The sequence below is a fragment of the Mustela lutreola genome, chromosome 13 (genome assembly GCF_030435805.1).
Source record: "Mustela lutreola isolate mMusLut2 chromosome 13, mMusLut2.pri, whole genome shotgun sequence".
In the NCBI taxonomy this organism is placed as follows: Eukaryota; Metazoa; Chordata; class Mammalia; order Carnivora; family Mustelidae; genus Mustela; species Mustela lutreola.
The window spans coordinates 81,426,343-81,446,572 of NC_081302.1; the positions used below are offsets into that span (position 1 = coordinate 81,426,343).

Here is a 20,230-nt window from a genome sequence, read left to right on the forward strand (position 1 = left end):
CACTAGGAAACAAGCTCAAGGAATAATATAAGCCCATGATTTAACTCTTTGAAGAAATAATCTTGGTTTCCTCCTTGGCTTTTGAAGATTGGTTAACTATCATGAAGGACACAATAACTATCTGGACCAGGAAGTTCACACCATCATACTATCTCAGTGGAAACAAATGGTCATTGATGTTCTTCACTCCAGAAAGGCAGCAGAACAGGAGACAAAAGTTTGGGAAAAACTAGCCAAAATGTATAAGACCACAAGAGACGTCATCTTTGTATTTGGATTCAAAACCCATTTCAGTGGTGCCAAGACAACTGACTTTGGTATGACTTAGGATTACTTGGATAATGCAAAGAAAAATGAACCCAAAAATTGAGTTGCAAGACAGAGGATGTATGAGAAGAAAAAGACCTCACGAAAACAGTGAAAGTAATGCAAGAGCAGAATGAAGAAAGTCAGGGGGACTACAAAGCCAATGTTGGTGCTGGCAAAAAGTGAACTGGAGATTCAACAACAGAAGGAGAAACACTTGGCAGTGACTTTATCTGTGGTGATTGTGCAGATTTTTGATGAGAGAATTAATAAACCAGAAATTAAAGGAAAAATGAAAGTATCCTCATGATTCCTATAATGTACCAAACCACAGCAAGGACAAACACCCACCAGAACAAGAGATGTGAAACATCATCTCAAATAATCAAACTATTTACTAGTAAATGGGTACATTCCTATTGAAACTTGAAGGTATATGCTATAAAATAAATGAACTATGGATTAAAGTCATTTGGAGAATCCACAAGCACTTTCTCCAAGAAATGCTTCTCCAACCTAAGTAGAATTTTTCTGATTTAATTCTTTCTCATCTTTAAAGCTTTTCTGGTTCCTCTCAGTATTTGTCTGACTTGACTCTCAAAGTCTTTTCTTTGGAGTGTGCCATAGCAATTATGTTTCTCAAGGTCAGGTGATAGGTGGCAACTAGGAGAGCTCAGGTCCAGGTCCTGGCTTCACCATAATTCCAAAACTCCTTTGGTTAATGAAATGCAAGTCTGATGGATTATTATTTCTGGATCTTGACTCTGTAAACTGGATTAGCCCTTGCAGTCTCTGGACTGCTACAACAGACTAGAAGGCTAAGACTTGAGCCCTATGGGCTAAGTGCCTAAGGGCACTTTTGGTCACTTACTGCCCACTAAAGTGGGTTTATTCAAGAGTGATAATCTTCTGAAAGCTAAACATGGTGAAAAAGCTAAGTGTATGTAAACTATGTATCTGTATCCAAAACTAATATTTGTAGATGTGAAACTAATTTGTTCATTATTTTTTACAGAGAATAGAGAAAAAAGGTTTAAAATGTGTGTGTGTGTGTGTAAGTGAAGAAATGCCATTTCTCCCCTAAACTGTGCAAGGCTATAAATCATACTATTTGAGACAATTGTGCATGTATTTACTTCCTCTGAATTATATTTTCACAACACAGTTGCCAAGTATAGGTCTATTTCTACTGCAGAGAGTGGTGCCTGGAATTTGTCAGGGTTCCTCTGCTATTACTCTGTGGGTTGTGCGGTTGTCAGGATTACGTTCAGTGTGTATGCGTGGGAAAGGTGCTGGCGGTGGGTGGGAGGTAGGCAGAGGGAGAGGCAGCAGGAAATCTGAAGAGTAAGAGATTTACCTCAGAAGAATATTTTCAAAAAAAAAAAAAAGGAAGAAGAATATTTTCTTTTCTTTCTCAGAAAGAGTAAGTCTGATAAAGAAATATAGTGTATAAAACAACAAATATTTAGGAAAAAAAACCTCAAATTTTTATTTTTTAAAAGACCAATTTATAATATTAAATTTCATGCTGTTAATAATTCTTGAGTAAAACAATTTTATGTATAGCATGACTAATTTCTCATATCAAGATTTAGTAACAATAACAGAAATTTACAGCTGGAAGGAAACTTAGTACTCTCCTAGACCTTGCCTTCATTTTTAAGAAGAGAAAACAGAGCTAAAAGGTTGACTTGCCAGAGGTCATAGTCAGTGATAAAAAAGCTAGGATCCAGGTCTCATCATTTCCTCTCAGATGTCCTTAACACAAATAGTTTTGAAATATTAACTTTTCCAATTTGCAGAGCTTTTCATTTGAGCTCCACAACACATTTTCACATAAATCATATTTGTAGGAGATATTATAAGCATTGCACCACATCCCAACATGAACATATTTCAAATCTGTACCTCTCTACTTTTAATTCATTTTTTTACTAAGAACAGTTAAGAAAAGATGTTTGTATATAAGTATATATTAAGAATGCTGCCTTAGACTATTCTTACCAATTTCATTAACATGAAATATATCTGAATTACTACAATTTTAAAAATTTACAGCAACCATCAATCTCAAAGATAGACCTATTTTCTAAAAGTCATACCTTCTAAAATCAAGCAAATTATGAAAAAGGGGAAGTGAACATGAATCTTTTTGAAAATTACCCAGCACTCTAATTGAAAGTCCTTTACCCTTCTACCGTTTTTATTGTTTTTCATCTTTCCCCAAAACTACATATAAATAATATGAGAAAAGGTCTTCATCAATCCATACAAAGTTTTTAAGCAACAATGTAATACTACATCATTACAAGTCCTCTGGGTACAGAATCTTTTGGTGTGGACATGGAACTGACCGACGGAAGTTTCAGTCTTCGAAATGCTAGCTCAGAATAAAGACCAACATGTGGAGGATGATAAACTAGTCTGGATCCCCTTAATAAAAAGACCAATTTTCAATAAAAATATGGTGAATACATTTGTATGTTTAAAAATGCACAACTGTTTATGTTAAAAATAAAATAGCTTTGGGGGGAAACCTTAATAACGAATTAATCGAATTCATAGCACAGTTTTTATAAGAAAATATTTTCTAGGTTCCTTGTTTGGAGGCTGGGAAACTGTATTCCTTTTGTCATGGATAATGGCCACTGGCAAAAAGGCAACATGGAGGCTCAAGGAATAAGCCCTCCTCTCCAGAGGAACACAGCATGAGCACAGTACAAAGACAGCATTAGTTATGTCTTCATAAGTCAGATGCTCAGAATCCATAATACCTAGACTCCTATTAATGTTGAATGGGACAATCTATAATAATGTGATCACAGTGATTACAGGTCTGAAAGGGATAAAATAACATTTTGTCCAACTCATAAAAATCTCACCGGATCATGAACATCTAACTAAGTTTCTAGTTTATGTCATATATGTTCCAAATCTCATCACCACTGAAATCTTAGGGTATAGGTATTTTCATCCTCACTTAGCAGATGAGAGAACTGAGAGACTAAGAGAAGACAAAACTCTGGATGATTGACAAATCTCCAAAGGCAAGAGAAACAAAAGCAAAAATGAACTACTGGGACTTCATCAAGATAAAAAGCTTTTGCATGGCAAAGGATATAGTCAACAAAACTAAAAGGCAATCTATGGAATGGAAGAAGGTATTTGCAAATGACATATCAAATAAAGGGCTAGTATCCAAAATCTATAAAGAACCTACCAAACTCAAACCCAACAAACAAAAATTCCAGTCAAGAAATGGGCAGAAGACATGAATGTTTCTCCAAAGTAGACATACAAATGGCCAACAGACACATGAAAAAATGCTCATTTCTCACCAACGGGGAAATACAAATCAAGACCACCACAAGATACCACCTCACACCAGACAGAATAGCTAAAATAAACAACTTAGGAAACAACAAATGTTGGTGAGGATGCAGAGAAAAGGGAAACTTCTTACAGTGCTGGTGGGAATGCAAACTGGTAGAGCTACTCCGGAAAACAGTATAGAGGTTCCTCAAAAATTTATTTTTTTTTAAGATTTTATTTGTTTATTTGACAGAGAGAAATCACAAGTACACTGAGAGGCAGGCAGAGAGAGAGAGAGAGAAGGAAGCAGGCTCCCTGCTGAGCAGAGAGCCCGATGCGGGACCCTGAGATCATGACCTGAGCCGAAGGCAGCGGCTTAACCCACTGAGCCACCCAGGCGCCCAGGTTCCTCAAAAATTTAAAAAGAGAGTTACCCTATGACCCAGAAATTGCACTACTAGGTATCTAACCAAAGGATACAAACATGGTGGTTTGAAGGAGCACCTGCACCCCAGTGTTTGTAGCAGCCATACCTACAATAGCCAAAATATGGAAAGAGCCCAGATGTCTATCAACAGATGAATGGATAAAGATTTGTTATGTGTGTGTGCATGTGTTATATGGAATATCACTCACCCATCAAAAAGAATGAAATTGCCTATTGCAATGGATGGAACTACAGTGTATTATCCTAAGTGAAGTAAGTCAGAGAAAGACAAATACTATATGATTTCACTCATATGTGCAATCTAAGAAACAAAACAGATTAACATAAGGGAAGGGAAGGAAAAATAAAACAAAATGAAAATGGAGAAGGAGGCAGACCATAAGAAAGGCTGAACTCTAGAAAAGAAACTGAAGGTTGCTGGATGGGAGGTTGGTGGGGGGAAGGGGTAATTGGGTGATTGGCATTAAGGACATAACCTGATATAATGAGCACTGGGTGCTATATGCAACTGATGAGTCACTAAATCCTACTCCTAAAATTAGTAATACAGTATATGCTAACTGAACTGAATTTAAGAATTAAAAAAAAGTCTGTGATTCCTTTGCTAAGATGTGCTGAGCTCTATCACAATTGTGTGACTTAAATGAGCTATAAATTAGTGTTCATTCTTTCCTATAGATAATTCTCATTGTTCTTTAGTGTAAATTAACCGAGCCTTATTAAGTGTGGCTAACTGTCAGGCTAAGGATACACGGACAAAACCAAACCCAGAGACCCTCAAAGAGCTCAAACCAGTGGAGAAGTTTAATATATAAACACCCTGTTACAGATGAAGGTGATTGCAATGAAAAGATCACACAGAAGTGGGGTGGTAGCATGGAAGAGTAAAGGATTAACTTCGTTTGAATTTTCTGGGGAAGATTCTTATAGAAGATGACTTCTGAGGGGCACCTGGATGGCACAGTCAGTTGAATACCCACCTCCTGTTTGCAGGTCAGCTCATGGTCTTGGGGTTGACGGATGGAGTCCTGTGTCAGACTCTGCACTAAGTGAAGAGTCTGCTTGAGTTTTTCTTTCCCTCTCCTTCTGCCCCTCTGCTCAGGCTCACTCACTCTGACTCAAATAAATAAATATTAAAAAAAAAAAAAAGGGATGACCTCTGAGATTATTTTTGAAAGATAAACATGAATTCACGAGATTGGGAAGGGCCAAAGAGCATTCCAAGCATTTGGTAGGTCCTGGAGAGTTCTCCCTCCTGGCATGTAATTATAAGCTGTCCCGCACTGCTGGTGTATAAAGTAAGAGTGGGGCCTGTGGGACCTGAGGCTGAAGAGGCAAAGGCAGATTAAAGAACCTCACGTGTGCCTGTTACAGTTTGAATTCAGCAGAAAGCCAGTAAGGAATCATTGGTGGGTTTCAGTTCTCGGAGATAAAGTATGTATTATATTCAAGTTTGAAACTGATGATGTTGGTAACAGATGGATTAACCAAACACCCTAAAAGGGCCTCTAGAGATCATACATGATCTGGCTCCTTTGTATTTCTCCAGCTTGATTTTGAGTCATCCTCTTCTGTCCTCTATCTGGTAACACTAAACCACATTCGGTTCTCTTTTCTGGGCTTTTGTACAAGTGGTCCCTTTGCTTGGAAATTCTTTCTTTTCATTTTGAGGGTCTAACTCTTCAACTTATCTTTTAGAGCTTAACAGGAAGATAATTTCTGTTGGAAAGCTTGCACTAACCCTCAAAAATTGGAGCTACCCTTCTACCATGTGGTACTTAGTCTGCTTGTACTTCCCTTCTCAAAGCACTTACTTCACTGTCACGTGACCAACTGCCTGTTGATTTTCTCTCCAGATACTGTGAATTTTCTAAGGGCAAGCTTGATGGCCTGTGTATCTACAATACCTAGTGCAGCCCTGCAATGCAGACAGTGTTTGAAAATAAGCTCCTGAATGGGTGCTGAATATCAAGTGTGCAGCTAGCAGTAGATCAATTGGGTGACCAATGATAAAGGTCTGAACTGAAGAGGGTTAGGATCACTAAAACTTGGTGACTTGCCAGAGTTAAAGAGGAAAGAAAAAAAGGAAAAAGATTAAGTAGTGAAGGATAGTTACCAATTTTTAAGAAAATAGGTAGGACAACACAACCATGGTTGCCTATAAACTCTCTCTCTCTGACCTCTCTCCTATTGCTCCTACCTCAGTTTTCCCAAAATGCGAGACTTACTCTTGCTTCACAATGGGCGACTGCTGTTCCTTCATCCTGGGAAAATATTCCCCAAATGCCCCCATGGCTTGCTCCCTCACCTCCTCAGATCTTTGCTCAAATGGTAACTGTATAGTGATGGCTTCCCTGAGCATCCCACTTAGAATCATAACCCTATCCACATCTTGGCTCTCCTTAGTCCTCTTTCCTCCTCTATTTTTCCCCACAGAATTTATATCAGACACACAACAGATTCATTTGCTTTGTCTTTTCCACTACAGATGTGTTCCCTGAGGGGTAAATAGTTGTTAATTTGTTTACTTCACTACTGTACCCTCAGGGCCTAGGACATAGTAGGCATTCAATATATGTTTAATTAGTGATTGAACAAGTGAATTAACAGTAGCATCAACATCGGTACAGAGTGGGGAAAAAGTATGCAGAAAATGATTATGTGCACTTTTAAATATGCTCAATTAGAAGAGGTCACTGAGAAGAAAGACAAAATTGGAAGAGTAGCAGGGGGACCCTGGGTTTGCTTTATCCCTCAAACAGAGGAGCTCAACATCAAATCATTTTGAACAACTAGGAAAATAGATTTGAGGATTAAGAAAATAATCTGCGTAACTGGAGGGAAAGTGGCAGATGTGAGGTTTGGAGCTATGAACTAGGGGAGAGAAAAGCTGTGGTGCTGGGAAAGGGAGGGAGCCATTTGTGTAGAGTGAAGCCAGGGAGAGAGGGAGAGGGCAGGAGAAAGAACAGCATATAGGGTTCCTGCAATATGCTGGGGTGAGGGGATCCCCTGAATGGCACTGAGAGAAATCACTCCCCCTCCTGGAGTACATGTGGAAGAGGGATTTTGCTTTTCTGTGGACAAAAGGCCCCCTAGGAGCCACTGAGTGGCTGTTTAGCAGCAGGGGACAGAAGCATGTGTAGAGGGCAGATATGCTGGTCACATCTTTCCACTGTGGGGCCCAACAGACTCCACTCTGTGTGACTGCCTTTATGGGACAGAATGGTGCTGGGCAAGCTGCAAGCCTCTCCTCCTAGGGAGAGAAGCAGGCCCACACCTTGCTGGGTCCTTTAAGATTTGGAGTTTTCAATACCAGCCATGGGACAAAGATAAAACACATAACTGTGGCATAGCGTGTGCAGATGGCCAGGCACAGGGAAGTTGAGGTGCAGTGATATGATGAAAGCCTGGAACACAGGAGAAGAAGTTGTTCACTTTTTTATCAGGGCCTCCTAAACAGTAGCAGCTGTGAGTTTTCCCCCAGGTTGAGATGGTGGGGTGATAGGATCTTCCACACATTCCCTTCCCCCCACCACCATGGTTGGACTTAAGAGAGAATCAGAACCTCCAGGGGAGGCTGGAGTCCCTTACACCAAACCCTGCCCTTGTGCACCCAACAGGGGCAAGTTTCCTAAGGCAGGTCTGACTGTGAACCAGCACAGGGGGCCTCTCCCTCAGAACAACATACGCTGCCCCACATGTACCAGGTCTACTAATCACAGAGTGCTCTAAAGCATCAGCTTCAGTCCTGGTGGAAATAGGACCAGGTTTTCTTTTCTTAAGAATTATTTTATTTCTTTATTCTTTATTTTCTTCTTCCTTTGGCATTAGGCTTATAGTTTTGTGTTTATTTGTTGGTTTGTTTCTTTTTTTCCTTTGTAGGATCAGCCTTTTTTTGTTGTTGTTGATTCCCCCCCTTTTCCTTCCTTCTTTCTCATTATTTGGAATCAGGGTTATAGTTGTTTGTCTGTCTGTTTTTTCTTCCTTTTCCTTTTCTCTTTTCTTAGATCAGCCCCCTTTTTTTTTTTAATTTTTTTTTAAATTAGGCTTATCTCAACAAACAAATCAAAGCACACCTAGTGAAAGGTTCAACCACCTCCCACTGCAAGCAAGGAGGAAGTCTGAGCAAACTGACCTATGGAAAAGGGCAGCCAAAACACTACATCAGAGTGCACACAGCATACAACAGAAACACTTCCTGAAGTGCAAGACCCTGGACAGTGTGTGACCCCTTCTTAATATAGTATTCCTCTCAGGAGCAGGAAACCTAACATTCTTTCATGACATGCAAAAGACAGAAACCTAGACATAATGACAAGACAGAGGGATTCTCCCTAAAAGAAATAGCAGAAGAAATCACAGCCAGGGATTTCTCAAAACAGATGTAATCAATATATCTGAACAAGAATTTAGAATGACAGTCATAAGAATACTACCTGGGCTTCAAAGCAGCATAGAAGAGACCAGAGAAATCCTCACTGCAGAGATAAAACTCGTCATGCTGAAATAAAAATGCTATAGCTGAGATGCAGAACCAACTGGATGTAATCACAATGAGGATGGAAGAGGCAGAGAACCAAATAGGTGATAGTGAAAATTATGGAAAATAACGAAGCTGAAAAGAAGAAGGAAAGAAAACATCATGAATACAAACTTAGGGAATTTAGTGATTCAACAATGTGCAATATTATCTGTATCCCAGGAGTCTCAGAAGAATAAAAGTGTGAAAATGGGGCAGAAAGTTTATTTGAACAAATTATAGCTGACAATTTCCCTAATCGGGGGAAGGAAACAGGCATTTATGTCCAAGAGTCACAGAGAACTCCCCTCAAAATCCAAACAGAACAGGTCAACACCAAGATATATTAGAGTGAAACTCACAAAACAAAAAAGATAAAGTGAGAATTCTGAAAGTAGCCAGGGGCAAAAGGTCCTTAACCTACAAGGGTGGACACATAAGGTTAGCTGCAGACCTGTCCCCAAAAACGTAGCAGGCCAGAAATAAGCAGCATGATATATTCAACACGCTGACTGGGAAAAATAACACAGCCAAGCAGCAAAGCTGTCATTAAGAATGGAGGGAAAGATAAAGAGTTTCCAAGATAAGCAAAAACTAAAGGAGTTCATGAACACTAAACCAGCTCTGCAAGTAATACTAAAAGGGATTCTTAGAGCAGGAAATAGATACCAAAAGTGACAGGAACTTTTTAAACCATTTTTAAAAGGAACACAGACAATCTACAGGAACAGCGATTTTACAAGTAATACAATGGCACTAAATTCCTATCTATCAAGGTCAGGAACATGATAGGGATGTCCACTCTTACTGTTATTGTTCAACACAGTCCTGAAAATCCTAGCCTCAGCAATCAGACAACAAGAAGAAATAAAAAACATCCAAATTAGCACAGAAGAAGTCAAACTTTCACTCTTCTCAGACAACATGATACTTTATGTAGAAAACCTTTATGTAGAAAGATTCCACCAACAAATTGCTAGAACTGATATATGAATTCAGCAAAGTCACAGGATACAAAATGGACATTCAGAAATCTGCTGCATTTCTATACACCAATTATAATAAAAGAGCAGAAAGAGAGATCAAGGAATCAATCCCATTTACAATTACATCAAAGACAATAAGATACCTAGAAATAAACCTAACCAGAGAAATAAAAGTTCTGTACCATGAAAGCTAGAGAACACATATAAAAGAAACTGAAGAAGGCACAAAGGAATGGAAAAACATTCCATGTCATGGATTGCAAGAAAAAAAATACTATTGTTAAATGGTCTATTCCACCCAAAGCAATCTACATATTCAATGCAATCCCTATCAAAAATAACACCAGCATTTTTCACAGAGCTAGAACGAACAACTATAAAATTTGTATGGAACCAGACAAAACTCTAAGTAACTAAAGTGATGTAGAAAAAAAAAAAGAAAAAAGAAACGCTGGAGGCATCACAATTCCGGACTTTAAGCTCTATTACGAATCTGTAGTCACTAAGACAGTATGGTATTGGCACAGAACAGACATATAGATCAAAGGAACAGAAAAGAGAAACCAGAAATGGACCCACAAGTGTAAGGTCAACTAATCTTCAACAAAGCAGGAAAAAATATCCAATGGGAAAAAGACACTGTCTTTAAAAAATGGTGTTGGAAAAAACTGGACAGTGACAGGCAGAAGAATGGCACCAGACTACTTTCTTACACCACACACAAAAATAAATTAAAAGTGGATGAAAGACCTAACTGTGACACAGGAAACCATCAATATTCTAGAGAAGAACACAGGCGGCAACCTCTTTGACCTCAGCCATAGAAATTTCTTACTAGACATATCACCGGAGGCAAGGGAAACAAAAACAAAGATGGACTATCAGGACCTCATCAAGACAAAAAGCTTTTGCACACTGAAGGAAACAATCAACAAAACCAAAAGGCAACCGATGGAATGGGAGAAGGTTTTTGCAAATGACATATCAGATAATGGGCTAGTATCCAAAATCTATAAAGAACTTATCAAACTCAACACCCCAAAAAACAAATAATCCAGTTAAGAAATGGGCAGAAGACTTGAATAGAACCTTGTCCAAAAAAGACTTTCAGATGGCTAACAGACACATGAAAAGAGGCTCAACATCTTGCATCATCAGGGAAATACAAATCAAAACCAAAATGAGATACTACTTCACACCTGTCAGAATGGTTAAAATTACCAACTCAGAAACAACAGGTGTTTGTGAGGGTGCAGAGAAAGGGGAACCTTCTTGTACTGTTAGTTAAAAGGCAAATTGGTGATCCACTCTGGAAAACAGTATGGATTTTCCTCAGAAAGTTAAAATGCGAGCTACCCTATGACCCAGCAATTGTATTATTAGTTATTTATCCAAAGGATACAAAAATTCTGATTTGAAGGGGCACATGCACCCCACGTTTATAGCAGTACTATCAATAATAGCCAAATTATGGAAAGAGCCCAGATGTCCATTAACAGATGAATGGATAAAGAAGATGTGGTATATGTACAATGGAATACTACTTGGTATCAGAATGAATGAAATCTTGCCACTTGCAATGATATGGATGGGACTAGAGGGCATTATGTGAAATAAGTCAGTCAGAGAAGGACCAATACTCTGTGATTTCACTCATATGTGCAATTTCAGAAAAACAGATAAACAAAGAGGAAGGGAAGGAAAAATAAAATAAGATAAAAAACAGAGAGGGAGGCAAACCACAAGAGACTCTTTAATGTAGACAAGAAGCTGACAGTTGCTGAAGGGGAGGTGGGTGGGAAAATGGGCTCGATGGGTGATGGACATTATGGAGGACACTGGTTTGAATGTGAACTCGGTGTTGTATGCAGCTGATGAATAACTGGATTCTGTTCTTGAAAGCAGAGCCACACTCTATGTTACCTAACTTGAAATTTAAAAGAAGAAAGAAAGGGGGGAAGGGAGGGGCGGACGGACGACGGGAGGAGGAAGGAAGGATGGAGGAAAGAAAGAAGCAAAGGAACAAAGGATATAAAGTAGTGCCCAGAAAAACAAGTAAATGGTTCAGAAACTTGCAAATGTGTTTAACTAATTCCAAAGACATGCCCATCACAGTTACAGGTACCATTTTTCAACCATTAGTAGATTAGTAGAGATTAAAGATTTGGAAAAGACCCACCTAATTAATGTTTTTGGGTTAAAGTCACAATACAAATGCATACCCACATACCATATAAATACTTAAGGCTATAAATGAAGCAAACTCGAAAAGAAAATGCATTCCTTTCTCTCACTTTAAAAAAGAAAGAGGTCTCTGAGCAATACAACTGGTGCTCCGGGAAAAGGTTTCAGCTAGTATAAGAAGCATTATCATACTCACAAACAATGTGCACGGGAAAAAGAAAAATTTAAAAAGCTATAGAAATTGGGAAACAACAATATTTAAGGTTTGGGCAAAGGAAGAAGAATAAGCAAAAGGGGAGCCTGGGTGACTCAGTGGGTTAAAGCCTCTGCCTTCGGCTCAGGTCATGATCCCAGTGGGTTAAAGCCTCTGCCTTCGGCTCAGGTCATGATCCCAGGGTCCTGGGATGGAGCCCCGCATTGGGCTCTCTGCTCAGCGGAGAGCCTGATTTCCTTCCTCTCTCCCTGCCTGCCTCTCTGCCTAGTTGTGATCTCTGTCTGTCAAATAAATAAATAAATAAATAACCTGGGGGGAAAAAAAAGGCTAAGAACAATGCCAGAAAAGGAGAAAGGAGAGAATTTGAAGAGGTTCAGTAGTATCCAGTGTAAGACAAACTATAATAAAGGAAGAGAAAGACCCAGAGTATTTCATAATTAGGTTACTACTGACTTTAGTCAATGCAGTTTTAGAGGATCACAAAGTAACAATGACGAATAACCACCACTTATGGAACAATCACTTATAGGTATATTCAAGGGGGTGATTCAAATGTACTATCGCTAATCTTCCCAACCACATTACCAAGTACCTCTCCTATTATCCAAATTTTATAGAAGAAAACTTAGGCTAAGTAAGATGAAGTGTCTCATATGTTACAGATGAACAAAAAGTGGAGGAGCTAAGGTTTGAGTCCTAGTAAAAATATACCTTATAAAATGTTTTGTTCATATGACACTCTTGATGTAAATTCCACATGCATAAATTTTTGAGGTACAAAGATCTTGCCACTTTAAATACCAACAGTCACATATTTTAAAGATCTTTAAAAGAATTGTTAAAAAACCTTATACTTGATCATTTATGAATGCCATTATGAATGTCAATTGCTGTATTTATGCCTTTGGGAACAGTTGAGTCGTTTAGATTTTTTTGCTTTTATGATGAAAGGCACTACGGTTTTTTTTTTTTTTTTTTTTGAGAATCTGTGTCTTCATTTTATGATTTTTTTTTTGCCTATGGGCTAGAATCATGCTAAGTGCTATACATATATCCTCTCAGGTAATCCTCACCATAACCTTATGATTTAAGTTCTAGTATAAGAAAAAAGAGGAGAGAGTAAATAACTTATCCAATGTCACATATTCAGTCCTAGCAGAGGTTTTAGGTCTCTGAGCCTCCAACTCCAAAGCTCTTAATCTTAATTCTGACTCAGCTGTTTTCCAGGGTGATATGCCAATGAGGTCCTTAGTCACTTTGCAGATAGACCAGATTTCTGGATAAGTATTGCCCTAAATGAACTCTGAGATATTCAACTTCCAAAAATTTGCTGTTAATTGGGGAAAAAAAAAGTTAACCTTTTAGATATTTGGACAAATGCTAACAATTTAAGAAAAAAAAAAAAGGAAGCATCAGTATTCGTGAGTACTCTGTCATAATAGTTTAATAATTGCATTAATTTCCTATTTGTTACCAAATTACCATAAATTCATACTTTAAAACAATGCTTTTTATTACCTTGTTGTTGTATAGGGTCAAGTAACCTTGTATAGGTCTCACTGAGTTAAGGCTGGGGACAGCTGCATTCCTTTCTATGGGCTCTTTGGGGGAACCTTCCTTTTCCAGATTCTTGAGATGGCACATCTTCCTTGGCTTATGCTTCCTTTCCTCCATTTTTAAAGCCACAAGAGCAAAATGAGTCTTTATCACATGAAATATATTTCACCTTCTTTCCTGCACTCCTCTTGCTCTTTTAAGAACCCCTGTAATTGGGCGCCTGGTGGCTCAGTGGTTTAAAGCCTCTGCCTTTGGCTCAGGTCATGATCTCAGGGTCCTGGGATCGAGGCCCGCATCGGGCTTTCTTCTCAGTAGGGAGCCTGCTTCCCTCTCTCTCGATCTGCCTCTCTGCCTACTTGTGATTTCTGTGTGTCAAATAAATAAATAAAATCTTAAAGAACCCCTGTAATTACACTGGGCCCACCTGTATAATCTAGAATACTCTCCCTCTTAAGGTTAGCTGATTAGCAACTTTGACCCTATCTGTAACCTTAATTCGCCTTAGGCTGTGTAAGGTAACATACTCACAGGTTCTGCAGATCAGAACATAGGCACCTTTGGGGAACTCGTATTCTGAATACCACAGTAAATAAGAAAATTCTCACCTATAGCATAGTATGTTCCTACTATTGGAGAACAGGATGGAGAACATGTGTTCTCCATTTCTTTTTATTTTTTTTTTAACCAATAGAAGGAGAGGGAAAAAGATACTAGGCTGATTGGGAAATACGATTTGGATTATACTGTTTGCAGAAATATTTAGGCTGAATTTTCAAAATTTATCTTGCAGATCTTAAAAGTAGTCTTCAGCTATCCTCAGTCTAGGCAATAAAACAGGGGCATATGCTATGGTCCGGAAAGGTGCTTACTTTCTATAAAAGTTAAAGGATCTGTTCGTTAGTCTTCATTCATCCCTTCACCCCTTGCCCTTGCAAGTTACACTTTCACCCTTCCTAGCAATGTCCATGGACTCTAATTTACATATATGACCAAAATTCAAGCTATCTGAATGTAACCCATCTTTGATATTAGTGATTCCTCATACATGTTAGTGAAGCCTGCGGGTTTTCAGAGCTTTTTCTATACTTTAGAAAAATTAATTATTCCAACTAATTTTTCCAGCCCTAGAATCACATGAAGGAAACATTTTTTAAGCCACGAGTGGAAAAAGTTTTATTAACATTTTCTTATCAAAGCTCACCTTCCTTGGGGCGCCTGGGTGGCTCAGTGGGTTAAAGCCTCTGCCTTCAGCTCAGGTCATGATCTCAGGGTCCTGGGATTGAGCCCCGCATTGGGCTCTCTGCTCAGCGGGGAGCCTACTTCCCCCTCTCTCTTTGCTTGCCTCTCTGCCTATTGGTGATTTCTGTCTGTCAAATAAATAAATAAAATCTTTTTAAAAAAAAAAAGCTCACCTTCCTCTCTTTCCCTAATATGTCCTCCAAATTCTCAGAAAGTAACCTAATATTATTCCCACTTCCATTGTAATAAGTTGAACAGGGAAGACTTGCTAACCATAAATATTTAAAATAATAATTCAAAAATTGCTAAATAATTATTAAATAATAATTATATACTAACCTTTATTTTTTTAAACTTTATGTTTCTAGTACTCTTTTTTTTTTTAAGATTTTATTTATTTATTTGACAGACATCACAAGTAGGCAGAGAGGCAGGCAGAGAAGAGAAGAAGTGAAGCAGGCTCCCCGCTGAGCAGAGAGCCAGATGCCCAGCTTGATCCCAGGACCCTGGGATCATGACCTGAGCCAAAGGCAGAGGCTTTAACCCACTGAGCCACCCAGGTGCCCCTAAACTAACCTTTATTACAATGCAACAAAAAAGAAACTGCAGAGGAATAAATTTAAAACAATAAGTTGTATCAATATAAAGAAAACACTGAAACTCTACTAAGAAAATAGAACATAAATGGAATAACATACCTTGCTGTTAGAATGAATATTGGAAGGATAACAACTCTCTTAAAATGAATACATTTTTACTTCACGGAAGTAGAGTTGTCCCAGACCAGCAGCATCAACATCACCCTTTGAATTTTAGGATACACAAATTCCAAGCCTCAACTCAGACTCAGTGAATTAGAAACTCTGAAGGTGAGGCCCCACAAACTATGTTTTAGCAAGCTTTCCGCAAGATTCTGACTGATAGGTGCAAAAATCTGAGATTCCTGTTTTAATGTCATTTTTTTTAAAGATTTATTTATTTATTTATTTGACAGAGATCACAATTAGGCAGAGAAGAAGGCAGAGAGAGACGAAGGGAAGCAGGCTCCCCGCTGAGCAGAGAGCCAGATGCTCAGCTTGATCCCAGGACCCTGGGATCATGACCTGAGCCAAAGGCAGAGGCTTTAAACCACTGAGCCACCCAGGCACCCGTTTTAATGTAATTTTAACAAAAGTAACAACGTAAATTTTTCCTCAACAGAGAAATAGAAATAGACAAGCTGATTCTAAAGGTCATATGGAAAAATACCCATTAAAATGTTGGCAAAGAAATCAATGGAAAAGAATAGAGAGTCCATAAATATTCTCTCTACATAAAGGAATTTAGTACCTAAGAAGAGTGGCGTTTTATTTATTTTTTTTAAAGATTTTATTTATTTACTTGACAGACAGAGACCACAAGTAAGCAGAGAGGCAGGCAGAGAGAGAGGAGGAAGCAGGCTCCCTGCTGAGCAGAGAACCCGATGTGAGGCTCGATCCCAGGATGCTGGGATCATGACCCGAGCCGAAGGCAGAGGCTTTAACCCACTGAGCCACCCAGGCACCCCAAGAGTGGCGTTTTAAATCAGAGAGGAATGATGCAGAGACAACTGGTTAGCCCTCACAAACAATAAGCCACCCAAATAAATAACGAAATGGAACAATAAGTTCCTGGAAGAAATAAGAGATGAATTTTTATGAACTGAGAAGAAACAAATGCCCTTCTAAGCAAGACATACAGGTAGGAAGAAGACTGGGAAATCTGATTGACTGCTTAAAAAAAAAATTAACAAAGAAAAAAGTACTGTAAACCACACCATGTGACCACTAATCAGCTAGAGAAAAGAATATTTGTAATATGTAAAACAGACCAAAAGTCCAACGACTCTAACTCACAAAGAGCATTACAAATTAAAACTCAATAAAAAAATGAGAGAAGGATATGAAAAGAGGTGCTGTGTGTGAAGCGAAGAAGACTCACAAACATATGAATATATGAAATATATGAGAAGGTATTATAAGAGAAGAGAAGTAAAACAATAAGGAGAAATTTTCATCTTTGAAATTGGCAAAACATACTTGATAATCCAATGTGGCAATGAGGAGAAACAGCATTCTCCTTTACCACAAACAGAAGCATAAACTGATGAAACATCATTGGAGGCAATTTTCCAACATCCATCAATATCTGAAAACAAACACACCTTACATTTCCTAGTTAGGAACTTATCGTTCAGTAATAGCACACATGGTCAAAGAGATGTAAATGCCATGGTGTTCATCCCATCATTGTTTGAAATAACAAAATAGTAGACCAAACCAAGTGTCTGTTACTAGAAAATGTGTAAATAATGCCCTATTCATCTTACAATACCAAACAACCACAACAACAAACTGAAATAGCTCTATGTAGCAACATCTAAGGTAAATTACCAAGTTAAAAAAAATGGTGAATAATAGAGAGTACAGTATATTTCTATATGTATAAAAGGAAATACAGATCTTTTGTCTCTCTATATACATGCTTCTCTAGGCATGTATTTATGAAAGACACACAGTAGCTGTTAACACTAGTTGATATTCTGGGAGTACCTGGGTGGCTCAGTCGTTAAGCATCTGCCTTCGGCTTAGGTCATGATACCGGGGCCTGGGATCAAACTCTGCAATGGGCTCCCTGCTCAGCAGGAAGCCTGCTTCTCTGCTTCTCTCTCTCTCTCTCTCGTTCCCCCTGCTTGTGTTAACTCTCTTGCTGTCTCTCTCTAATAAATAAATACACAATCTTTAAAAAAATATTCTGTTTGGGATCCAGGGTCGAGGTGTTTAGGGTAGAAACCTTATTTACAACACTTTTTTGTTCTATTTCTACTATTTGAATTGCTTTTTATTTTTTTAAATTTCACTATAGTGGATACACATTACATTAGTTTCAGGTGAAAATAGTATAGTAATTCAACAACTGTATACATTATGCTTTCCATACCACAAGTATAGCTGCTATCTGTCCCCATACATTGCTATTACAATATCATTGATTATATTCCCTACACTGTACCTTTTATTCCCATGACTTACTCACTCCATAACCGGAAGCCTGTATTTCTCTCGCTCCTTCGCGGTTTGGTCATCCCGCCCCACCCCCAGCCCTTCCCTTCTGGCCACCATCAGTTTGTTTTCTGTATTTATAGGTCTGATTCTGCTTTTTGTTTGTTTATTCATTTTGTTGTTTAAATTCTACATATAAGTGGAATCATATGGTATTTGTCTTTTAAAAAGTAGAGCTTAATGTTTGGAATGGTGGAGTAAAAGCAATAGCAACAATGGCAAAACTGTCAAAATCATCTTTTTCCAAACTCTGCAAATTGACTTCAGTTAGTTATCTCATTTTTCTCTTAATCCCATTCCCCTATCAGGTTCTGGAGTAGCAATGAAAACAAAGAGCCTCACCACTCTGGTAGCTGGCTAAACTCGCAGCCTATCAATACATATAGGATTAGGGTAGGTTTAGAATTCCCTGAAATGTCCATACCTAAAGAACTGTCAATATTTGCCTATCTAGCATCTCACCAAACGATTCCATTTTCAAGGCATTTTATTTCATGACTCAAGAGCTGCCTCTGTGCAAACAGTGTTACTTTGGAGCGCTTACGAAAGAAAATCAGTGGCAATTAGTTAGCACTGAAGCTGTTGGAGGGAACTTTAACGCTTGGGGCTGATGAGAGGCTGATCAAACAAACACAAATTAAAGGGAAAATTGAAGAATTAAGATGTCCACATGGAACCCTGAAAAACTTCAACATATTCCTGGGATTCTAGAGGCTCATGTACATGCAAAGAGCTTAGTGCATGACCATGAAAGACTTGAGAAGGCTCTGAGCTCTCATTTCTGGCTGACTTTGAGACTCTGTGCAAGCAGAAAGTGAAGGCTAAGGCCAAGGCAGGGTTGTGAACTGCCCGGTGGAGCACTGAGGGAACGCCCCGACAAATATACCAAGCCCCTCAGCAAAGGTTGAGAGACTTCTTCGTTCAACCTCCCATCAATCACTGGCTGACTGCTAAGGCACCAGAACAGAGACTTCAGTGCCCACACAACAAAGAACGGACTTTACCGAACAATCACTTAAAACACAGAGAGCAGCTTTCCGCGTCTCCCGCGGCGAGCGGCCGGTCGCAGCGGCGTGGTCGCGGCTTCCCGGCCCACAGCTTCTTCGCCGGCCCCGCCGCCGCCGCGCTCGCTCCTGCCTCTGGGCCGTGGGAAGGTGGTGGCCGGAACCGCGCCGGCGCCGCCGGCGTCTGCGGGGCTCTCTGCAGCGGGTACTGCATCTGCTTCGGCCGCAAGAGGCCGAGTGACCCCAACTTCGAGAACAGGCTTCGAGAACGAAGAAAGAAACAAAAGCTTGCCAAGGAGAGAGCCGGACTTTGCAAGTTACCTGACCTTAAAGATGCCCAAGCTGTTCAGAGATTCTTCCTTGAAGAAATACAACTTGGGGAAGAGTTGCTAGCCCAAGGCGAATATGAGAAAGGTGTAGACCATCTGACAAATGCAGTTGCTGTGTGTGGACAGCCACAGCAGTTGCTGCAAGTGTTACAGCAGACTCTCCCACCACCAGTGTTCCAGATGCTTCTGACCAAGCTTCCAACAATTAGTCAGAGAATTGTAAGTGCTCAGAGCTTGGCTGAAGATGATGTGGAATGAGAACATGTCAACATAATCTCAATTAAAAATATTTTTAAAATCTGAAGTTGGAAGCTGAGCAGCTCTGGGGGGAAAAGGGCAAATAGGCTTGTTACGGACTGTCCTACACTGAAATCTACCAAAGTTAATTTTTACTTTGTGTAGATCCATTCGCCTGTTTTATTTATTTTTCCCAGTGAAAAGTGTATTTTGATACACTATGCGGTCCATTTTATAAATATACTGATTTACCAAAATATCATGGATTTTATTCCTAAAACGTGCAATTAAAGTGTACATATAACATCACATTACTTAGGTTAAAAATACTCAGTGCTTAGTTTTGAAAGATAGGCCGAAAAAGTATAGGAGAAAGCTGAAGAATGCACGTTCTTTTTAAGCTCGTACATTTGCTCTACATTAAAGAATTGGATGGAGTCTATCAAAACTGAGCATTAAAATCTTTGAGAGATTATTTTTTTCCTTTTAATCTCTTAAATAGGATGTGAGAAGTGCTGCTGTGCTGTATTAATTCACCTCCTCCCCGTGTATTTGTCATTTTAATCGGTGGGCTTAATGTGTTCTGGATATTTATCGTATTTTAGATGTATGTAGTAAATAGCACCGGGAATTAAATCTATGTACATCCTTTTTCTAGCCAGGTGAGCCTCACTAATTACTGTCTACCCTCTTTCCTCACTTAAAAAATGAGGGAATTGGTCTGCTAATTCAGAGAAGTGTCCCTTTCAGCTTTTAATTCATTTGTTTCCGTTAAGCACCACCATCTCCTGAGGGATATATTTGTTTGGACAACC

The 20,230-nt window shown here is 39.0% G+C and overlaps 2 protein-coding genes across 2 annotated transcripts in view; one reads left to right on the forward strand and one right to left on the reverse strand.

Annotated features, from left to right (window-relative positions):
• LOC131813468 (ral guanine nucleotide dissociation stimulator-like) overlaps nt 1–20,230 on the reverse strand; it is a 166,874-nt gene that overhangs the window by 131,637 nt on the left and 15,007 nt on the right. The gene's annotated exons all lie outside the window — the stretch shown is intronic.
• On the forward strand, nt 470–19,890 carry LOC131813656 (mitochondrial import receptor subunit TOM20 homolog). The gene is made up of 2 exons (XM_059144017.1): nt 470–604; nt 18,744–19,890. Exons 1-2 carry the CDS (start codon nt 470–472, stop codon nt 19,434–19,436), a joined length of 828 nt encoding a protein of 275 aa, XP_059000000.1. The 3' UTR covers nt 19,437–19,890.